The sequence below is a fragment of the Sphaeramia orbicularis genome, chromosome 9 (assembly GCF_902148855.1).
Source record: "Sphaeramia orbicularis chromosome 9, fSphaOr1.1, whole genome shotgun sequence".
Lineage (NCBI taxonomy): Eukaryota > Metazoa > Chordata > Actinopteri > Kurtiformes > Apogonidae > Sphaeramia > Sphaeramia orbicularis.
Genome location: NC_043965.1, coordinates 50,318,354 through 50,337,997, shown reverse-complemented (window position 1 = coordinate 50,337,997; position 19,644 = coordinate 50,318,354). Strand labels below are relative to the sequence as shown.

Sequence of the window (19,644 nt, the reverse complement as noted above, 5' to 3'; positions counted from 1 at the left end):
ATATTTAAACCAGATTTTTTATAAAAGCTCAGAGTACATTCAAATGTTATTATATCAAAACACAGAAAACTGAAGAAAAAGGGACTTTTTCAGCATATCTTCAAATATATCATTAACTGAATGATGCAAACACAAGTGTCTATAAAAAGCTGAAAGTTGCTGTAGTTTTTAACCCTTAAAGACCTACAACTATTTTTGTGGCAATTTCCAAATGAATTTTTCAGCACCATTTATTATTTTACTCGTTTAATTTTTGACTTATCCTAAATTGAAGTAGCTGATCGTGTACTTGTTCATAAAAGCTCAGAGTGAATTCAAAGGTTAGTAAATCAAAACAGAAAAATGAAGAAAACGGGACGATTTTTGGGCAAAATATATTATTAACTACACATAAACACAAGCATCTACAACCATTGTTTGTTAACTCCATGGGTTTTACTGGTGAATCAATGTTGTTGAAGATAACGGTGTCTCCATGTTCACTATGGAGCCTTTGAACATCCAAAATGGGTCATACCTGATGACCATGAAAGATGACAAACTGTATTTCACACCAATTATTTGCATGTATTGATAGGATTAGATTTTTAGATCAGTAGATGCATTTAGTCACCAAAGGTTTTTCAGGGTTAATATATTTACATGTGTATTTTTTCTTTAACCAGTCAACATGTCTGCTGTCAAAAACATCTGTTCAGTTAAAACCAGTGGAATATTCTATCACACTGTACAATTACATTCAGTTCAATTAGGAGTTAAGGCAAATCTGCTTCCCACAAATCAATAATGACTGTGATTTCAGAGTTACTATTCCTTTACTGTCTTGTTCAATGCTTGTGTTAATTTTAAAAAACAGATACAACATACAAGCAAAGCAGGATGGTGATACTGTGTGTGTGTGTGTGTGTGTGTGTGTGTGTGTGCAGTGTGTAAATGTACAAAACAGCCTGCTGTAAAACTAAGAAGCAGTTAATGTCTTTCCTAGTTATACTTCTGGATAACCAAAGATGCAACAAATTTAATTGTCCTCATTCGTGTTTGGATAATGTGACTCAATTTAACCTGATAATGTTGTGACCAGTGAATTGCTGTCTTTTAGGCAATATTTGCTTTCACTTCTTCTATGAGAGGCCGTGTTTTCGTCAGATGTGAATAAATGATTGCGTGTACACTTGCTGTGTCAGCCTACTTTCAAGTTAAACATTACACTTATCATGATCACTTCAGCATTACTAGTATTATTATTGCGTAATCAGTCAAAACAAAACGTTAAACTTGAGTATGGTCAGATTTGTGTTGTTAAAATGCACGTCTGTGCGACGCAAAAAGAAAATGAGTCTGCACTCATCAGCACTCAATTCATGAACAAAAGAAAGCTTGACAAAACTAAAAAAAACAAACGTCAGTAAAGTGGAAGTCACAGTTTGTCATCCTCGGATGAAGGAAGCTTTGACATGTACAACAATAAATAGAAAATAAATAGGAAAAGCAACATGTTAACAATCATCAAACAAACCAAAAGGAATGTCCTAAGTGTGAATTTTCCTGAACTGGTTGTAATAATGTCTCCATTATCGCTGCGTTCAAAGCCATAATGAATATACTTCAGAGTATGGTGCTAAAGCTTAACTGTGGGGGGTGGCTAATGAGAGTTAAGGGTTAGTGAAGGAGTGTGAAATCAGCTGAAGTGAAGGAAGTATCCTCATGGCTTTAAGTTTGCCCACTCACACACATGCACGTTTCTATGCGTGTCCATGCATGTCCTTTAGCTGAGGAGCTCCAGGTACGTCACAGGCACTTTTCCTTTCTGGTTTCCTCTCTCTCCGATCAGCCAGTCGGAGTCCATGCCTGGCATCGTGTAAACTGTGATGAGCTGCAACGCACAGGACACGGCCGTCAGAACACGTATCCAAAACACAGACGTATGCTTACAATGAATTCTCATATTCTCTGTTAGAAGTGTGATAAAGTGTCCATGTAGGAATGCACTGATCTGAAAGCAGTATTTCGTTAATAAGCTGTGTGCACCAGACTATGACCATCCTTTAATAAAACATCAAGACTGACTTTAAACATCCATATCTAGCTTGTAACAAATTAAATGAGGTAAAAGCTGTTGTTGGTGTAAGAGGAGCTGCACATGATCTGTCATTATTTTATTTGAACAGGGTCATTTCAAATAGGGTAAATTAACTTTGTATCTTTGTAGAGATATGAAGTTAATTTATTTCCAGTGACAGGCCGGGGATTTATGTGACCACTAGAGAGAGTAGTGAGTCACTCAGCCGGTCTGTCATGGTGATGAAAACAAACACCACAGGGCCTTAGACCAAAGCGTCAGAAACTGGCCAGATGGAATGAGAACCACTAAGAAACAACTCTTAGGGCCTGATTTAGTAAGATCACAAATAACGGGCGCAAATGTGCTTGCTCGCGCTAAAATATGCGCGTGCTATTGATTTGCGTGTCAGGGGTGATCAACTAAGATTGCCTGCGCAAATGACAACAGGTGCAAAGTCTTGGAGACCACCCAAATTAAATGAGGATTTTGTGTGCGCTACTGGTTGTTGTCATGGAGACAGTACGCTGTAAAAACTGCTCTGGGATATCCCAGCACTCATAAATATGAAGTTGCTGTTTTTCCACACAGAGGGGTGAATGGGCATTTCTCTGTTGTTGTTTATCAGTGGTGAAGTGTATTATTAGTGAAAGAAATACATTCTCTCTTTATGTCTCTCTGCATGAGAGAGAGAGGGAGAGACAGAGGGAGGGAGGGAGAGAGAGAGAGAGAGAGAGAGAGGTCTCTCAGGAGTCGGTCCTGGCCGAATGGTGATGTGCCACTGGTGGAACCGGGCGTGGGAGACAGGCCCAAAAAGTGGGAGGCCATACGTCTCAATTTTTTTTTTTTCTTCCGTCATTCCAAAAATGTTGATGTGATCAGAACAGATTGGTTCTCTGCGTTGTGCCTATGCCTCCTCCTCGCCACAAGTACTGCAGCCAGTTTTGTGTGAAGTTAAAACCTGCCTTTCAGACGCGCTAAATATAGATGCAAAATCAGCCACTGCAATCAGGTTCAGGTTTGGTAAATCACATCACACACGCTAAATAAATATTTGCATTTACTCCTCCCAATAATTTTGCGCGTTCTGGCAGAAACGCCCATATTGCATATTCATCAGGACAAACACGCTAAATGGGTTGTGCCAGCTATTTTGCCCACTTGAGAGGCGGAAACCTCGGTGCTCCCTGTTAGTAGATAAGCTTCAAGATGTTTTTGTGTGCGCAGTCAAGTTTGTGCACGTTTTTACACGCGCAAACCTTTAGTAAATCAGGCCCTTAGAGTCAAAGAATAGGAGTGATGAAAACAGACAGCTGTTGTTTTCTCCACTGGACACAGACTCTAAGTGAAAAGAATGGAGTTCGATGCTGAAATAACAGTGTTTCTTCTACACGGGTGAGTTGGATTATGAGGCTTATGAAGGTATAAAGTTATTATGTGATATCATTAACTTTGCTAAGTTTGTTGATCCACAGTTCAGAATTAACTGTGACAGTTTTGACCTTGTTTGTTCGATTCCAAACAAACTGTACAGAAAATTAAGGTGATTTGTGGTTTTACTGGTGATTCCAGTTGACTTCATGCCGGTTTTGAAAGCATTACTGGATTTCATATAAATTAAGTACACATTATTTTGTTGTTAATAAGTGTGGAAGACAACCTATCGAAAACAATGAACGAAGTCTGCTAGATATTTATATTTGCACAAAACCTCCACTGTTTCAAGTTAGTGCATTTAAAGTCACTGAGTATATTTTGTTTGATGTGGACAGTTTTAATAGATATTTCTTGATAAACCATGATGAGGCAATTGTGGTGTTCCTCATCTGTAGGTGGAAATTACACAAAATCTGATTCAACAACATGATGGTGCTGTAGTCAGTAATCTATTGTTTTCAACCAACACTTAAAAATATATACAGTGGTGTGCAAAAATATTAGAACACTTGTCAAATCTTAAGAAACAAGTGGTTTATTTGTTCCCAGAGCCTGAATTTCAATTTTTTTGCCATTACAAAAGGTAAAGGCAAAGGTACTGAGAATATTTCACCTACAAATGTATCAGTCCAGTCCTTTTTTTTTTACATTTTACTCTAATATTTAGTGGCAACAATCACAGCAGCATATCTTTCTGGCATTGTGTCGATGTATTTTCTGAGAATTTCAACCCCATGTCATTCCACACTCTCAGAAGCTCATTCTAGAGAGTTTCCTTAGAGTTACCTTAGATTTTTGCCAAGGGGGGACACACTAAATATTAGATGTAGTTTTACCTACTGAGCAATCAGCTGATATATTTATCAATATATAGTGAAGGTAAATCTAGTGAAGTCTTGGTCATTTTAAAAGTAGCTCACAAGCCAACAAAGTGTGAGCCCCCCTGTATTAGATGATGCCAATCAGTCTGGCTGATGGATTGTCGTTCACAGAAAAATCCCACAATGATATAAAAGCCTAAATAAGTAAAGGTTTATAAGGGAAAACCAACTTGAACAATGTTCACGTTCTCATCTTGTGTGTAATTACTCCCTTCTGGTCGTCACTATGGTTAAGGATGTGAGTCACCGGGGTGATGTCTGGGCAGATTCCTGCAGTTGCATTTCCTCCTCCATAAGTCTCTACCCACTCACACTTCCTTTCAGGGGGTCGAGTTTTAGGATCCAAGCTAAATAAAACCAAAAATACTCCAGAGAAGTGACTCATCAGAAACTTGATCTTTTGATTTATTTGTGGGGCAGAGATGTAGACTGAACACCTTCCAAAAACAAAGACGACAAGAAGGAGATTTTCCATAGAAAACAGAGTACCAAAAATATGTATCAAAAATGCGTATCAAACTGAAATCATTAAATGGAGCTGTATGCAGTATTTCTATATTACAATATTCAAAAATTATCTCAAAAAGTATCATTAGTGTGTTTAAGGAAAGAGTTCGGAGCCAAAGGTGTCTGTGTGTTGTAATGAAGACATACGAACTGAACTTCTTCAGAATCACTGGTTGATGTGAATTATATTGATTAGGACAATCTATGCAGGAACAAAAAACTGAAAAAATTAACTCACGTACACTGTATATTACGTTCATTTTGAGGAATACAATCAGGTCAGTTTCTTGTGCTTGGATACTTTAAGGTGTATATAAACACAGTATCCCTTTTATGAGGCATATCAAGGTTTTGATTGTATTCAGAATATGCAATTTACATAACATACAAAAACATCTGGATACTCATATTCCTGTTTACATGATAAATACTAATATCCCGATTACTCATTACAATGTTATCTTTGTACAGGCACCTATTATGTGACTGTAAAAAATGAGGCCACTTTGGTTTATAGCAGACTTAACTCTGAGAAATACTAAAAATGCATTGTAGATTTCTCTTAGTGGTGTTCATGGCAGATGAAATCATGTCCTCCAGCTGTTACTCTGTAGGATGAGGAAGAGGATGAAGCTCTGCAGCCATGACTGACTTCAGAAGGTTGTCATGATACAGTTCAGTGATTGTTTTTTATCCACATAGTCATGTTTCTGTTGTGTTGCCTGCTGTGACCTGACCTATTGCACTTTGGGATTTGAAACAGTCATCTTTCCAATGTGTCTTTCATTTCATCTGAAAAGTATACTTTTACTCATACTTTTTTTTTTTTTTTATTACTGATGGACAAAACTCTGTCTGTGTCACTATGGTAGTGACATGCTTTTGTTACTGCTGCCATGTTTGTCATTATGTCATTTTGCAACTACACAGTCATCCACAGCTGCATATAAGGGCAGAGACATACCAAACCGACTGCTGATCGTTGCCAGAAAAGGTAGCCCAACTGATCAGTTGGCTCCGGTCTCATAGACACAGTCAAAAAAGTGTGAAGAACACAACAAATCAACTACCAACTTGAGTGCACATTCTGAGCTTGCGTGAAACGTAAAACCGGAAAATGACGGAACATCTCTTTAGACCAAATCACAGAGCTCACTGTTGTCAGTCGTTGTCAGCAGAGAGTGTTGAGTAGTCAAGAGGGGTTGTTGTAATAGGAAGATACTGGCGTTGTCAGCTCTCAGGCTTCTTGTGGAAGAAGAAAGATGTCGCAGGTGAACATTAAGGAGAATTCACACTATGCTAACAATGCTAATAGTGTTCACCTCATGGAATGAATGAAATCCAAAGGCAGCACTGACTGGCACTCATTCAGATACAATATGAGCAGTTCATGGCTTACTATAGAAGATAATAATAGTGTGAAGTATCTTGGCATAGCTGTATTCACATGGAAACTTCTCATTCACTGATTCACTAGTCAAGGGCATCCCTCTACCAATCACACTGGTCCAACTAAACAACAGGTAGTGGCTGATTACACATGTTGAATTGGCTGAAAAAACTGGTGATGGCATTAACAATGGCCGATCGCTCAGAACGCGCCAAACAGACTCATGTCACCGACCTCACCAGACTGCCCGACGACGTCCGACCGCCGAAAATCGGGTTGATGTGTCTTCGCCTTAACTGGGACAAGGTGTGTATATGCGGGCAGCCATGGCTTAGAGGACTGGGGAGTCGGCTTGTGATTGCTTCAATTCTCTGGACTGATGGAGAGTTATTGGCTTATGTGCCCTTGAGCAAGGCATTTGCTTCCCGAGCACCTGACATAGTAAGGCCACTGCTTCTAGTATGCAGTGTGTGGTGTGCCCATGTATGTCCTGCATCATCTAGTGATGGGTTAAAAGCAGAGGGCAAATTTCGGTGTGTGGTGCACGTCCAATGTGAACTATATACTGACAGAATAAAGATGATTGACTCTTGACATGTAACGAGTAATTATCATTCAGCTAGAGTAGGGTTTCTCCAAGGTTTACATAAAAAAAAGCCAACAGTATCCAGGATACTGATGCACATGCAAACAGTCAGGTATCATCATCAAGCCCAGCAATGCATTTTTGTCCTCTGTAGAAGGCAAGCATTTCACAACTTAACTTAAACAAACAAAACCTGCAAAGGACATTCCATTAAAAAATGTATCCAGAAGAACTGTTGCAATATGCAGTTTACAATCAAGATAATTATTTAATGTAAAAACACTAAAACATTTACTTCCCTATGTCTCAGGAGGACATATTGAATAACTACTATTTTGTTTTTACCTCTGTTTTTTTCTTTCTTTAAATGACAGCTATACGATTTTTTGATTTCACATTTCCAAATGTCAGCAGCATGTGTGGGTTCTCCTGTCACCATCTAAAGACATGCACCACCATATGTTAATTGGTTAAACTAAATTGCCTGTAGGTGTGAATGTGAGAATGAATCTGTAAACATCAACCCTGAGGTGAACTGTCGATATGTGCATGATATACCCCACCCCCAGCATCCTCATGACCCTCCAGAGCATTTAACGGTTTGGAAAATTAATGGAAAATGCCAACAGTCCTGTATACTCCAACAAAAATAAAACAAGTCCCAAAATATGCTAGTTCTCAGGCAATGAACAACAAGCTCTGCAGATGCACTTTCCTACTGATCACTATCTTGTGTGAAAACATGAGAAGCACTGAACAACTTCTCCCGCACACCCCTATGAGTTCCCAACCTGAAGTTACATAGGGAAAACTGCTACAATAACTTTCTCATGACCCGCCCATCAAATTTTTCTTGTTACACAGTTCAAAGTGAAACAAAATTAATGACATTCTTTCAGTGATCAATAGAAAATAATGTAATACTACACCCGCTTTACCATCGCTGGTACTGGCCCTGCAGTTGGGCATGTCTGTTCCCATCAACCACTCATCTTGTGCTTCATATTCATATCTGGCCACACATTTAATATACAGTTGCTGAATAAATTATTAGACCACTCTTGTTTTCTCCAATTTCTTGTTCATTTTAATGCCCGGTACAACTAAAGGTACATTTGTTTGGACAAATATAATGAAAACAACAAAAATAGCTCATAAGAGTTTAATTTCAGAGCTGATATCTATCCATTTTCCATGTTTTCTTGATAATAACCAAAATCACTTCAGTTCTTACATCAACAGCTTTAATTTGGCATCGTACTGCCAAAAACAGTGCTTTTGGACATTCCATGTTTTCTTTTCTGTCTGTTTTAGTCACATGATACACACAGGAGTTAGTACTTGATTGCATAACCACTGATTTTGATGACTTTTGATGGTCTAATGATTTTTTCTGCGACTGTATACAGTGAAGACATTCCTGTTCATCCCTGTTTTCAGGCTGTAGAACAGGGGTGTCAAACTCATTTCAGTCTAATATGATCTCACATATTCAGTCTAATATGATCTCAAACGGGCCGAACCAGTCAAATGATAACAAAACAACCTATAAAAAATGTCAACTCCAAACCTTTCTCTGTGTTTTAGACTGAAAAAAGTAAAATTACATAATAAAAATGTTTATATCTACAAAGTGTCCTTTAAAAAAATGTTAAGAACACAAACCGAACTGCTGTTGTGAAACCAGTAGATCACGATTTGGTTGTCAGTATATTGGCTAAATAAGCATGACTCTGTAAAACTGAAAATTCCAACAAAGACCAACTTCTAAATAAAACAGATGAGACCAGAGTGAGTCCAAATAACGAGGCTTATGCTGTCGGGGGCCGAGAGCAAGGGTGAATCCCCAAAACCCCCTCAATCTTCTGCTATATATAAATCTATCCATGATAATCATTAGACAATCAACATGAACTCAATTTGAGCTACATCGACCTGATAGTGGTTGAATAATGGTCAGAGAACCAATTTTTCCCACAAAACTCCACCTAATGCAGTGTTTCTCAAACTGTGGGTCTAGCCCCCTAGGGGAGGAGTGAAGGCTTGCTAGGGGAGGGATGGGGTCACTCCTGGGTGTTTTTTTTCTTCTTCAGGTTAGAACAAGTAGCAGGTGGAGCTAATGTTTTAGCGTTGGAGCACCCTGGACTCATTTTAGGGACGTACACCAAACAAATCTACTGCCATGGTGATCTGTCATTAGACAAGACAAGGAGTTTATGTTTGGAGAATGGACAAGGATTGGACTGGAAAAGAAAAATGTGCAATGTTTCTGATTTTGCACAAATTGTACAGTTTGCACTTTAATGTTCTGAGATGTGGAATGTAAACAGGCTCACTGCAGCCACTGATATAGTTAAAAAGTTCATCTTTGTTACCAAAATTTGTTTGTTGTTCTAAAAAAAGTAACTTTCTTGTCATAGTTGTAAGATAATTGCACATTTCCTATTTTTATTTGGAAAAATATGGTGTCAGGGAGCAGTCTTGTTGAGTTTATTGGTATTGTTCAAGCAAAAATTTAAGTTATTTTTAATTTGAACAAAAAAAAATATTCAAGATTTTTAAACTTCTATGTAAAGCATTTTGTGCTACGTCCTCACTGTATGAAAAGTGCTATATAAAGATTGATTGATGCACATTCATACCATCATTTCACTGGGGGAGTCACAAACTTCAAACATGTCAAACATTCTTGGTAGACAGAAGAAAAAAAACAGAGAACTGATGCTCTTTGTTTGATTTAAGTGAATACAGGCAAATGTTTGCCTTTACTATATCTGTTTAAAGTTACTAGAATGGGTTTTGATTAATCGCAGCTGGTCCATGTGAATAAACATGAGTCATTATAATACATTTTTATCATTTAATTTGTTCCTTTGTTCCTTGTGCCAGCATCAACATTTCCTGAAAATTTCATCCAAATCTGTCCGTAAGTTTTTGAGTTATCTTGCTAACAGACAGACAGAAACCGACAAACCCCAATGAAAGCATAACTCCCGCCATTCCTTGGCAGAGGAAATAAAGCACATTGGTTAAAAATGTCCAATGATGATTGTGACATCCAGTGCAAGACGAGTTGGCCTGGAATCAAACTGCTGTTGCTGTTCATCTTTTTTTACTGTACGCTATGAAATAAAGGCTCAAAATGTCCAAACTGAAGGCAAACAATGCAGGACTGAAAATATACAATAGTGTACAAATGTCCTAGGGGAATATTTTGTTTGTTGGTTTTGTAAAGTTCCAATGTCCACACACAGGCATTTCTCAGTTTCTATATTTAGATCCACTCTGATATATGTGAAGAATGTACAGCAAGAAAAAATAAAGTTTCAGGGGAAAAGCCCTTTTTATTAATAGTCCATGGGCCCAGAGGGGTTACTGTGTACCCCCCCAGGAGTGGTATTATTTTGTTCGGTGAATCATAATGATTACAAATCAAGATGTTAACACTTGATATCGTGGAATGGACTCACATTTCAGCTGCTTTTTCAAAATGGCTGATGCGAAATCGGAGAATCAATTTTCTTCCTATCTCAGCTCCCTGAGTACATACAGACATGAATTAGGTATCAATTCCCATATTTTTGAGGTTAAGACATTCACTGAAGACCCCACTGAGCACTTAAATCCAGTATTTCATCCTTTCTGAACAAAAAAGCAGGATGGCTGCTAAATAATTATGACTCTTTTCTGTCAAAATGGCTGCATCCATGTAAAAATCTTCATAATTCTGTTGAAAATGAATAATATTTGAATAATACAATACAATAAGAACTTTACATGTGACTTTTCTGATTTCCTGGCTGACTTTATGCCTAAATATGAGAGAGTTTTAATTGTTGGGGAGTGGGGACTTTAATATTTATATAGGTTGTACTGATAAGCTGATCAAAGACTTTTTAGATCTTGTGGACTCTTTTAACCTTAAACAGTCTGTGAGTGGCCCCACTCAGGAACCGGGTCACGCACTGGATCTTGTTTTATCATATGGCTTACCTGTTTATAACCTAGAAATTGGGGATACTGTGTTTCCTGACCACATGCCTGTTTCATCTGAGGTTGCTTTGGCCTGTGATAAAGTTAAACCTTGCTGTCAGACTCTAGTGGTGCCAGGAAACACAAGGACCTGCTAAAATGAAGAAAAGTGAGGCGATGGTCAAATGCACAGTTGATGCCATAAGGAGCGTCATGAACCCATTTGACATGCATGATCCAAGCAAATTATACTGTTTGTCTTCTGGCGCTGCACCTCCAGCAGAGATAGAACAGAATGCAATGTCTGCTGAAAAGATCAACAAGGAAGCCAAGGAGAAGTTCTATAGTCTTTAGTACTGAAATGTATGAACCAGATTTGTTGAAATCCATGGAGAAAAGAGGACATGGTTCTGGCGAGAAACTCATTGTACAGGGTGAAAAAACAAAGTGTCCCTCAGATTGGAAAGCATTCCTCACAAATGATGCCAACAAGATCCAGTTGGTCAGACTCTTCCTATATGTGTGGAGTCAAAATGATTTTGCTGCTAAATACCAGAGAAGAAGGATCACCCTTATCTCTGAGGGACATGCCTACAGCTGAACATCTGATGATCAAATACACAAACCAGTGTTCAACAAATCGGTGCACTCTATTCAAATCAAAAAGAAACAGAGACCAGAGTGGTGCTCTACTGAAAATACGCTCAAGAACAAGGTTACAAAGATCCAACTATCACATGGCTATTTGGATATGTGCTGATACTCTGAGGATACAGATACCAAAGGCAACAGATGGTCATGGCTGGGAGGACGAAGATGGACAGATTGAACTTCTTTGGTTTGAAGGTAGCTGCTTCCCTGATCTTCTTGTCGAATATCAAAATCTGATAGATTCAACAGATAGAAAGTCTGATAAACCTGAGGGAGATCTTGATCCATCCCAGGAATTATATGAAAGTGACACAAATGATGACTAATAAAAACAGAACGAGAAACGCTGTCACTTTGAATCTTACATTGTTTGTTCAATATTAGCTACTGTTGTATAGTTCTACTCTCTAGATTCTTTGATCTTTGAAATATGTAAGGAGGTACTTGGGAGTTTATAATGTCTGGCATAACATGTTAAACAGTGAATGTCTTAACCTCAGAAACATGGGAATTGATACCTAATTCATGTCCGCATGTACTCAGGGAGCTGAGTTATGAGGAAAATTGATTTGTCCGATTTTGCATCAGCCATTTTGAAAAAGCATCTGTAATGTGAGTCTATCCCACGCTATCAAGCGTTAACATTGTGATTTGTAATCATTATGATTAACCAAACAAAATGATATCCTGGGGGGGGGGGGGGTGTGCACAGTAACACCTCTGGGCCCATGGACTATTAGACAATATGAGATTTACTGCATTCATTCTCTGATGTTTTATACCAGGTTTCATTCAATACATGTCAGATGTTTCTAACTGTTTGTGCTGCTTCTTGTCATGGGGTCAGAGGTCACACTAAATAGTGACATTAACCTTTAAAATTGCATTTAGTTCAGGTTTTTGTGTCTCTTTTAAGGCTGTGCACATATTTTCTGTATTTTCTTGCTACAACTGAAGAAAACAGAACGAGAAATAAATATTTATGCTATTTTCAACCCTTCAAAACAACAAAGATAAAGGTGGCTGAAGACTTTTGCAGAGCACTGTGTCCAAAATGAGTTTAGGTTTCTTGAAAGTCTGTGAATGTTTATTTATAGATATGAACATATGACACTGATCAGCTTTTGGACCCTTCACCTCTGTCAGTTTCTCTAATTATACTGGAGCTATCTAACAGGAAGTGAGACTAAGAGAGCAAAAATATCTAGTGTCTTTTCTAGGAAGTCTATCACTTCTACTAGAGGTCAGCAGTCATGCTTGTTAAAGCACTTTGTATTCCAGACTACAAATGGAGCAGGGAAAAAACACCCCAGTGCAGAAAATCAATCAATCAATAAATAAATCTATCAATTCATAAGTCTGTCCGAAATTTTATTTATATAGCACCAAATCATAACAAACGTTATCTCATTACACTTTTAAACACATTTAAAGCAGTTTGAAACCAGACTTGCAGTATAAGTAATAAGAGAGTCTGTTTTTGACCAGCTCTAAATGAAAAGTGTCATGAGATAACGTTTGTTATCATTTAATGCTATATAAATAAAATTTGATTTGATTTGAATAAGCCAATTCACAGACACAGAGTCTTTCCCAGATGCTTTTGTCTTTGTCAGCGATGTCTACAGACGCAAAAAAAAAAAAAAAACAGGGAGAAAGGAAATCTGCTTTTGGACAACTGAGAATTCATCTAAAGAATCGTCTGTTTGAGTTGATTGATTGATTGTTTCATCTTCGGTTAAGCGGTGATCATTTGTGATTGTACATTAACTTTGTGGGTTTTATGGTTTGAACTTAGCACTAAACACTGTTAGTAACAAAGTACTGATTCTTCCAAAGTCTGACTCTATATTTAAAGAAGGGTCTTCATTTGTATCCAATACAACACATCAACCATTTCTACTGGCAGTAATGCCTTCGTTGTGTTTTTGAGTGTCATTTTCATCAGCATTGTGGCAGCTGATCGTAAATTCAACATTTAATAATACTAGTAAATCCAGAATCTAAATAGTGCAGTGCAGCTGGCACTGATTACATCATATAATGTTTTGCAGTCAGGAAATAATTTCATCACAAGAATTAATTGAATAAATAAAAAAGAAGGTTTTCATGGTTCTATTTTTCCAGTCGGATCCACCCTAGAAAATGAGCAAGAACATAGATCTGGTTTGCATCTATTGTCTGTCCACTTCTACATAGGTGTGATGTGATTTAGTGTTGTAGTACTCGAGATCGGTCTTGGTCTCAAGACTGCTTTTTAATGTCTTGGTCTCGTCTTGGTCTCCTCTCAGTCTTGAACTGTGTGGACTCAGGATTTTAAGACAAGACTGGTCGGGACCACCGCTGTTAAGTTATTTGCTCATGCCACTGATGATTAGAGTGGAAACGGATCTATTTCAAAGCAACCAGTTATTGGTTGCTTGATTTGTTTCCCAGGGTTTCCCCAGCGACGCACAGCACGGAACGGAACGGAACACATCTCCCCCATATAATCAATCCCTGGATGGACCTGTCCATAGACGCGCTATAGCAGGGGTGGCAAACATGTGGCCTGTGGGCCAAAACTGGCCCACCAAAGGTTCTAATTTATCCCACAGTATGAATTTGGAAAGTGCAAAAATTATACTGAAGTTATTAAGAGTCAAATGTGTCATACTTGTTTTAGTTCAGGTTCCACATTCAGCCAAATTGTGATCTCAAGTAAAATATAATAGCATAATAACCTATAAATAATGACTCCAAATTTAAATCAAAATTTCATAGTAAATACTATTGGATCAGATCAGTATCGGTAAAGCAAATCCTAAAACAACTGGATCAGAAGCAAAAAAAATCCAGATCGGGTCATCACTAGCGGTGAGTAATGATAAAATAAAAAAACACAAAGAATACATCTGTCAAACGAAATGCAAAACCAAACTGAACCAAAAACTGTGACAAAAAATATGGCATGTATGTATATATATATATATATATATATATATATATATATATATATATATATATATATATACATATATACACACACACACACTCACATATATATACTCATGGGTTTGTTTTGGATGGTGAAGACGTTCAAGTGTTTTGTCATTGCATTTTATTTAGGCTTGGTATGTTCCCATTATTTTAATGCAGTAATTCTGTGGATGAAACAACTGCTGTTCGGTTGATGGTTGCTGGATTTTTGACACAAAATAAACCAAGAATTGAGATTTCCTGCATTGGCTGTGGGTACATGGGTGGGTGTGTGTGTACATGTAGGTGTGTGCATGTGGGTAGGTGGGTGTATGGGCATGGGTGGAGGTGCTTATGCGTGTGGGTGTGTGTGAATGGCCGAACATGTGGGATGGTTGGTGTGTGTGTCTGGGTGTCAGTGGGTGTGTGTGCATATGCTTGTGTGGGTGAGTGGGGGACTGGAGGGCGTGTGGGGTTTGGGGGTTGGGCTTGGTGGGACGGGGGGCAGGAATGTGGGGGTGGGCCTCTGGGCCCCTGGGGCGTTTGGCCATGGCATTGTGGTGCCCACTGGCCCACAGTGGGTGGTTGTCTGGGCCGGCCCAGCCGCCTGGTGTGCTGAGTGGGACCCCTGCCCGGGGGGATGGGTGGCTCCTGTGCTCGTGGGGCTTGGGGACCGGTGGCTGGCCCCAAGTGGGGGTGTGGCGGCCCCCCCTGGGGCCTGTGCTCGGCTGCTGTGGGGCCTCTGGCTGGGGCCTCCCTTCACCATCTTCAGGGTGGGCACACTGTTGCCTCTTGAGGGGGGGGGGGGGGGTGTGTGCTGCTGGATCCCCGCTCTCTGTGGTGTCTGCTGGTTGGCCGGGCCTTGGGGCCCTCTTTGTTGGGCCCTGGTCCTTGGGGGGGGGGGGGGGGGGGGCAGTTGCATGTCTGTGTTCTTCACCTCATTCTCTTTGCCTTGTTCACTCTGTCACTGCAGACTAATGTGAACAACTGATGTTGAGTGGATTTGTTACTGGTATTATTTGTTACTGGTATTATTTGGGCGGATGTGGTGTATGACATTCTGTTCATGCTTTCGTTTCATATATTCATCATTTAATAGGTCTTATGTATTTATTTTATTTTTATTATAGTTTTTTTTTTTTTCTCTTTCTCTCTCTTCTGCCCAGTTTACTCAGTTCTGGTTGTAGTTATTGTTACCATCATAATTATCACCATGGTTGTTACTGTTTGTATTGTTGATACTTTCTTGTGAGGGTCATCACCAACTTCTTCTTTCTTGCCCTCCTCCCCCCCGCGATGTCAGGTCTGGCATTGAAATGTGGTTCAACAAAACTGATCATAAAGACAGTAGAATATCAAGGGGAGCTTCATATACTTTATGAAGTTACCCTTGGCAAAGCAAATTTGTTCAACACCAAGAGGCAGCCACACTACCATTCTGCTGTTAGGATGCTGGACAAGACAAGTTAAGATAAGAAAAAAAAAAAAGATGTCCTGCATTGTGCTGCTTTGAAAAAAGTGAAGAGACAGTCATAATTACTGTTACTGTAAATCAATCTTAAAATACAGAATTGTTATATTTGTTCACTCTTCTAATAATTTTTCATTGTTTGTAAGGTCTTGGTCTTGTCTCGGTCTCGACCTGCCTTGGTCTTTGTCTTGACTTGGTCTCGACCCTTAAAAGTCTTGGTCTTGGAACCCTCTGGTCTCAGAAATGTCTTGGTCTCAGATGGTGCAGTCTTGACTACAATACTACAATACTAATGTAATTTAACATTAGTGTTATTACCTGTAGTGTTTAATCAGTAACAGTAAAGTCAGTAAAGAGGTGTGTCAGTCCAGTATGTCACAGATGTCTGTGAATGACCGTCTCATGTGTCCCCATTTATATTGCTCCTCAGAGCTAAATGATCAAATAATAAAATTGGTTAGTAAACTGTGCAGGGTTTATGTTTATGCCAGGATATTTCACCTTCCATCCAGTATGTTCACTGGGAAATTTTAAAGGTTAAAAAGGTTAACTCTACGGGGTAAGGAAACTGTCAAAAAGATTCATGTGCATAAGACAGAAATGCATGCATATTATTCTATAGTTGTGCAAAAAATAAATTTGTAAACTCTTGAATGACTTCAGTCGTACATAATATGTATTGTGTGTATTTTATCTGTCAGAATAAGAATGAAAAAGTTTTGACATCAAGAATTAAAAAACACGAAATGCAACTTTATGATTACGCTTTCTCCATCACAAATATGAATTCATCAGTGTGATTCTACCGTCAAAAATACATCATCACTTCACAGGCATTATTTATCGAGCAGAAGATACATCGATTCATCAGACTGTGCATGAGCTAAGAGACAGCGAACACATATTGAGGCACTGGCATGGATTCTGGGGTAGCCACCCTAAGTGCCTCACTATTTGCCAGCTATATTAGTAGCATATTACCATGCTACTAACATAGCCGTGCAGTCTAAGGTACAACAAGAAGGTCAACTTTTGAATTTGGGTTTACTTTACATGAAAAATGCAATGGTGCTCCCTCAACTGAGAGATCCCAGTGTATCACAGTTTGTTTATGTATTTTCATTTCTTATCTAAATGAACGTATTATTTTGTATTTTGTGTGACATTACAGTCAGTCTCTTCAGTTGTCAGGATTCACGTGATGGGAAACAAATAGTCATCAAAATTAATCTAGGTGCCAATAATATTGAGTTCTTTTCTATATGATTTTAGTGTAGTAAAAACATTGTTGGACAGAAACAGAACTGTGCACACCTCATGTTGGGCTGTAATTCAGAGTTTCACTTGACTTTGCATATTGTTTCAAACACCTGCCCATATAGAAAGCTCACCTCATCAGCGAGCAGGGAGAGCTCACTGGAGTCAGCAGCATCGTAGTCGTACAGGACTTTGGCCTTGCGGGTTCCCGTAGCTGGTGCCTGTACTTCCTCAATCTTCAGCGTGTCAGTTTCCACAGGACTGGTAGCTTCTTCTGGAGCAGAGGCGGTGGTTACCATGGAGTGGGCAGAGTTCAGTGTGAAAGCATTTGGAAGTCTGTGGGAAGGGAGGCAAGACGTGATGATCAGAGAGGAATATGATCGACCAAAACAAAAACTGAAGGGAAAAATAAAGACAAAAAGCACCAGCAGAAAAGTGAAAATCTGGAAAGAATGCCCGGAACACAAAGATGCCCAAAACTGAGGCAGTATTTTCTTATTGTATAATGTCGAGTTCAGTAACTTTCCACAAAATACTGAATAAAAACATACTTCAGTTTAGTAATACTAAAGGAAAGATCTGCAATAAATCTATATCTAATTTACTGCAATAATAATACAGATTAATACAACATCAAACAACACCAAAGGCTGTATTTTGTGTTTTTGTACATAAAACATTTGACTACTGTTGTTTTTTACTTACAAAGGATCCATCAATTTTCAGATCTGAGCATTTTTACATTTGCTCATTATTACTGTTGAAAAAAACAATGATTAAAAAGAAAAGAAAACAGCAATAAAGCAATGGATTTTAGGAGGCTTGAGTAATATCCCACCCATAGCATCTCATATGTTCTAGCATATAATATGGAAATGAGGAAAAAAAATCATCTATTTATTTACCAGAATATGACTTATGATCCCTTCAGTTCAATGTAAAAACTTCCCACAAATGTTCTTGAAAGATTATTGGATTATACTTTGATTATTACTTACTTTGATAGTCAAACTAGAAAATTTAACACCAAGATATTTTTTTTTCTTTCTTTTTTTTTCTTTTTTTTTTAATGTTCATGATTTCCAAATATTACTTCTATTACGTCTATTGATTACAAATGATTATTATCACCCTGAAAGGAGCATAGGGCTTGACCTCTGAACTTTAATTAAATGTATAAATTAACTACAACACAAACTAGGGATGTCCGATATTGGCTTTTTTGCCAAAAACCGATATGCCGATATTGTCCAACGCTTAATTTCCGATTCCGACATCGCTGCCGATATATGTGGGATATTAAACTAATTTTAGGTAACATCACATGTTGATTTTCAAGATAAAATTGATTTCCTATTTACATTTTTGACTCTTTCTCATTTACCAACAGTAACACTGTATTCCAAATCACAAAATTAAATAATAATAACAATAATAATAACAAACAGCTCTAAGATATCCCATCATTCCACAAAATATTAGAGGAATCTACACCAAACTTTAGACCAAACATCTTCTAAAGCACCAGGTTCCTTCTAAACTTATCACATTTACATACATCAGTTATAAGTCTTCCACATAGTAGTTTAGTTTTTTGACATAAACACTTAAATATTCCTCATTTTCAAGAAAAAAAGAAACAAATGCACTAAATACTGTAGATTTCTGGCCTTTGCTTGGCTGCACCAGGTCCTCCTGTTGGACCACCTGCTGTGTTTGATCTGGAAATAATTATATGGACATCTAGTTATTTATCTATGTATGAATTTATGTATTTATTTATTTCCTACTAAAGCCAAATCCAACAGTGTCTTACCTGTGCCCCTGCTGACATTCTACAGCTGAATCTGTTCTGTGTCCTCAGTCTGAATCTGAACTCACTAACAGATGAACACTGTCCTTTGTCTTGTCCCATGTCTGTGTGTCTGTCTTCTCCTTGAATGTCCACTAGAAATGTCTCTTTTCTCTTCCTCCTGTCATTATACCCATGTCGCTCCGTGCCGCCGCGCACCTGAGTCGGACCTGAGCCGCTCCGTGTTTCCTGTGTTCCGTGTCCGTCTCCCTCACCTTCCATTTCTCCGTTCCCGTCTCTAAATGGTTCTTCTGTAACTCCATCATATACTGACTTGTCAGGCTCTGTCTCCATAATCATCTTTAAGGCTTTTGAAACTGCGTGCGGTTCCTGCACAGTCTGCATTTCCTCATTCAGTGACTGCCGCTGGATGCGTTGCCATGGGATACGGAGACTCCAGCGCGAAAACATTAAACCCGGTCTGTCATTTTTCCGAAAAAGCTGCTTAATTGTTTGTTTCTGGACTAAGGAAAGTAATTCACACGATCCGCAACAGCTTCAACTACAGTATAACAGTGAAAACACGGAGTGATGGAAAATCTCGTCATTGGCGGAGAAAGAGTTAAGTTGTGGTAAAAATGCCATATTTATTTCTTTTCTCTCCCTCCCTCCATGAGTCTATT

General features: G+C 38.5%; 1 protein-coding gene across 4 annotated transcripts in view; it reads right to left on the bottom strand.

Moving 5' to 3' along the window:
- Positions 1–503: 503 nt before the first annotated feature.
- Positions 504–19,644, bottom strand: part of LOC115425989 (endophilin-B2-like) — a 56,646-nt gene continuing 37,505 nt past the window's right edge. For all 4 annotated transcript variants that reach the window (XM_030143895.1, XM_030143896.1, XM_030143897.1 and 1 more), the window contains 2 exons: positions 17,304–17,505; positions 504–1,873 (listed from right to left, as the gene is read on the bottom strand). In XM_030143895.1, the coding sequence (XP_029999755.1) occupies positions 1,766–1,873; positions 17,304–17,505 (310 nt within the window). In that variant the 3' untranslated portion in view covers positions 504–1,765. The remainder of the gene's footprint in view (positions 1,874–17,303; positions 17,506–19,644) is intronic.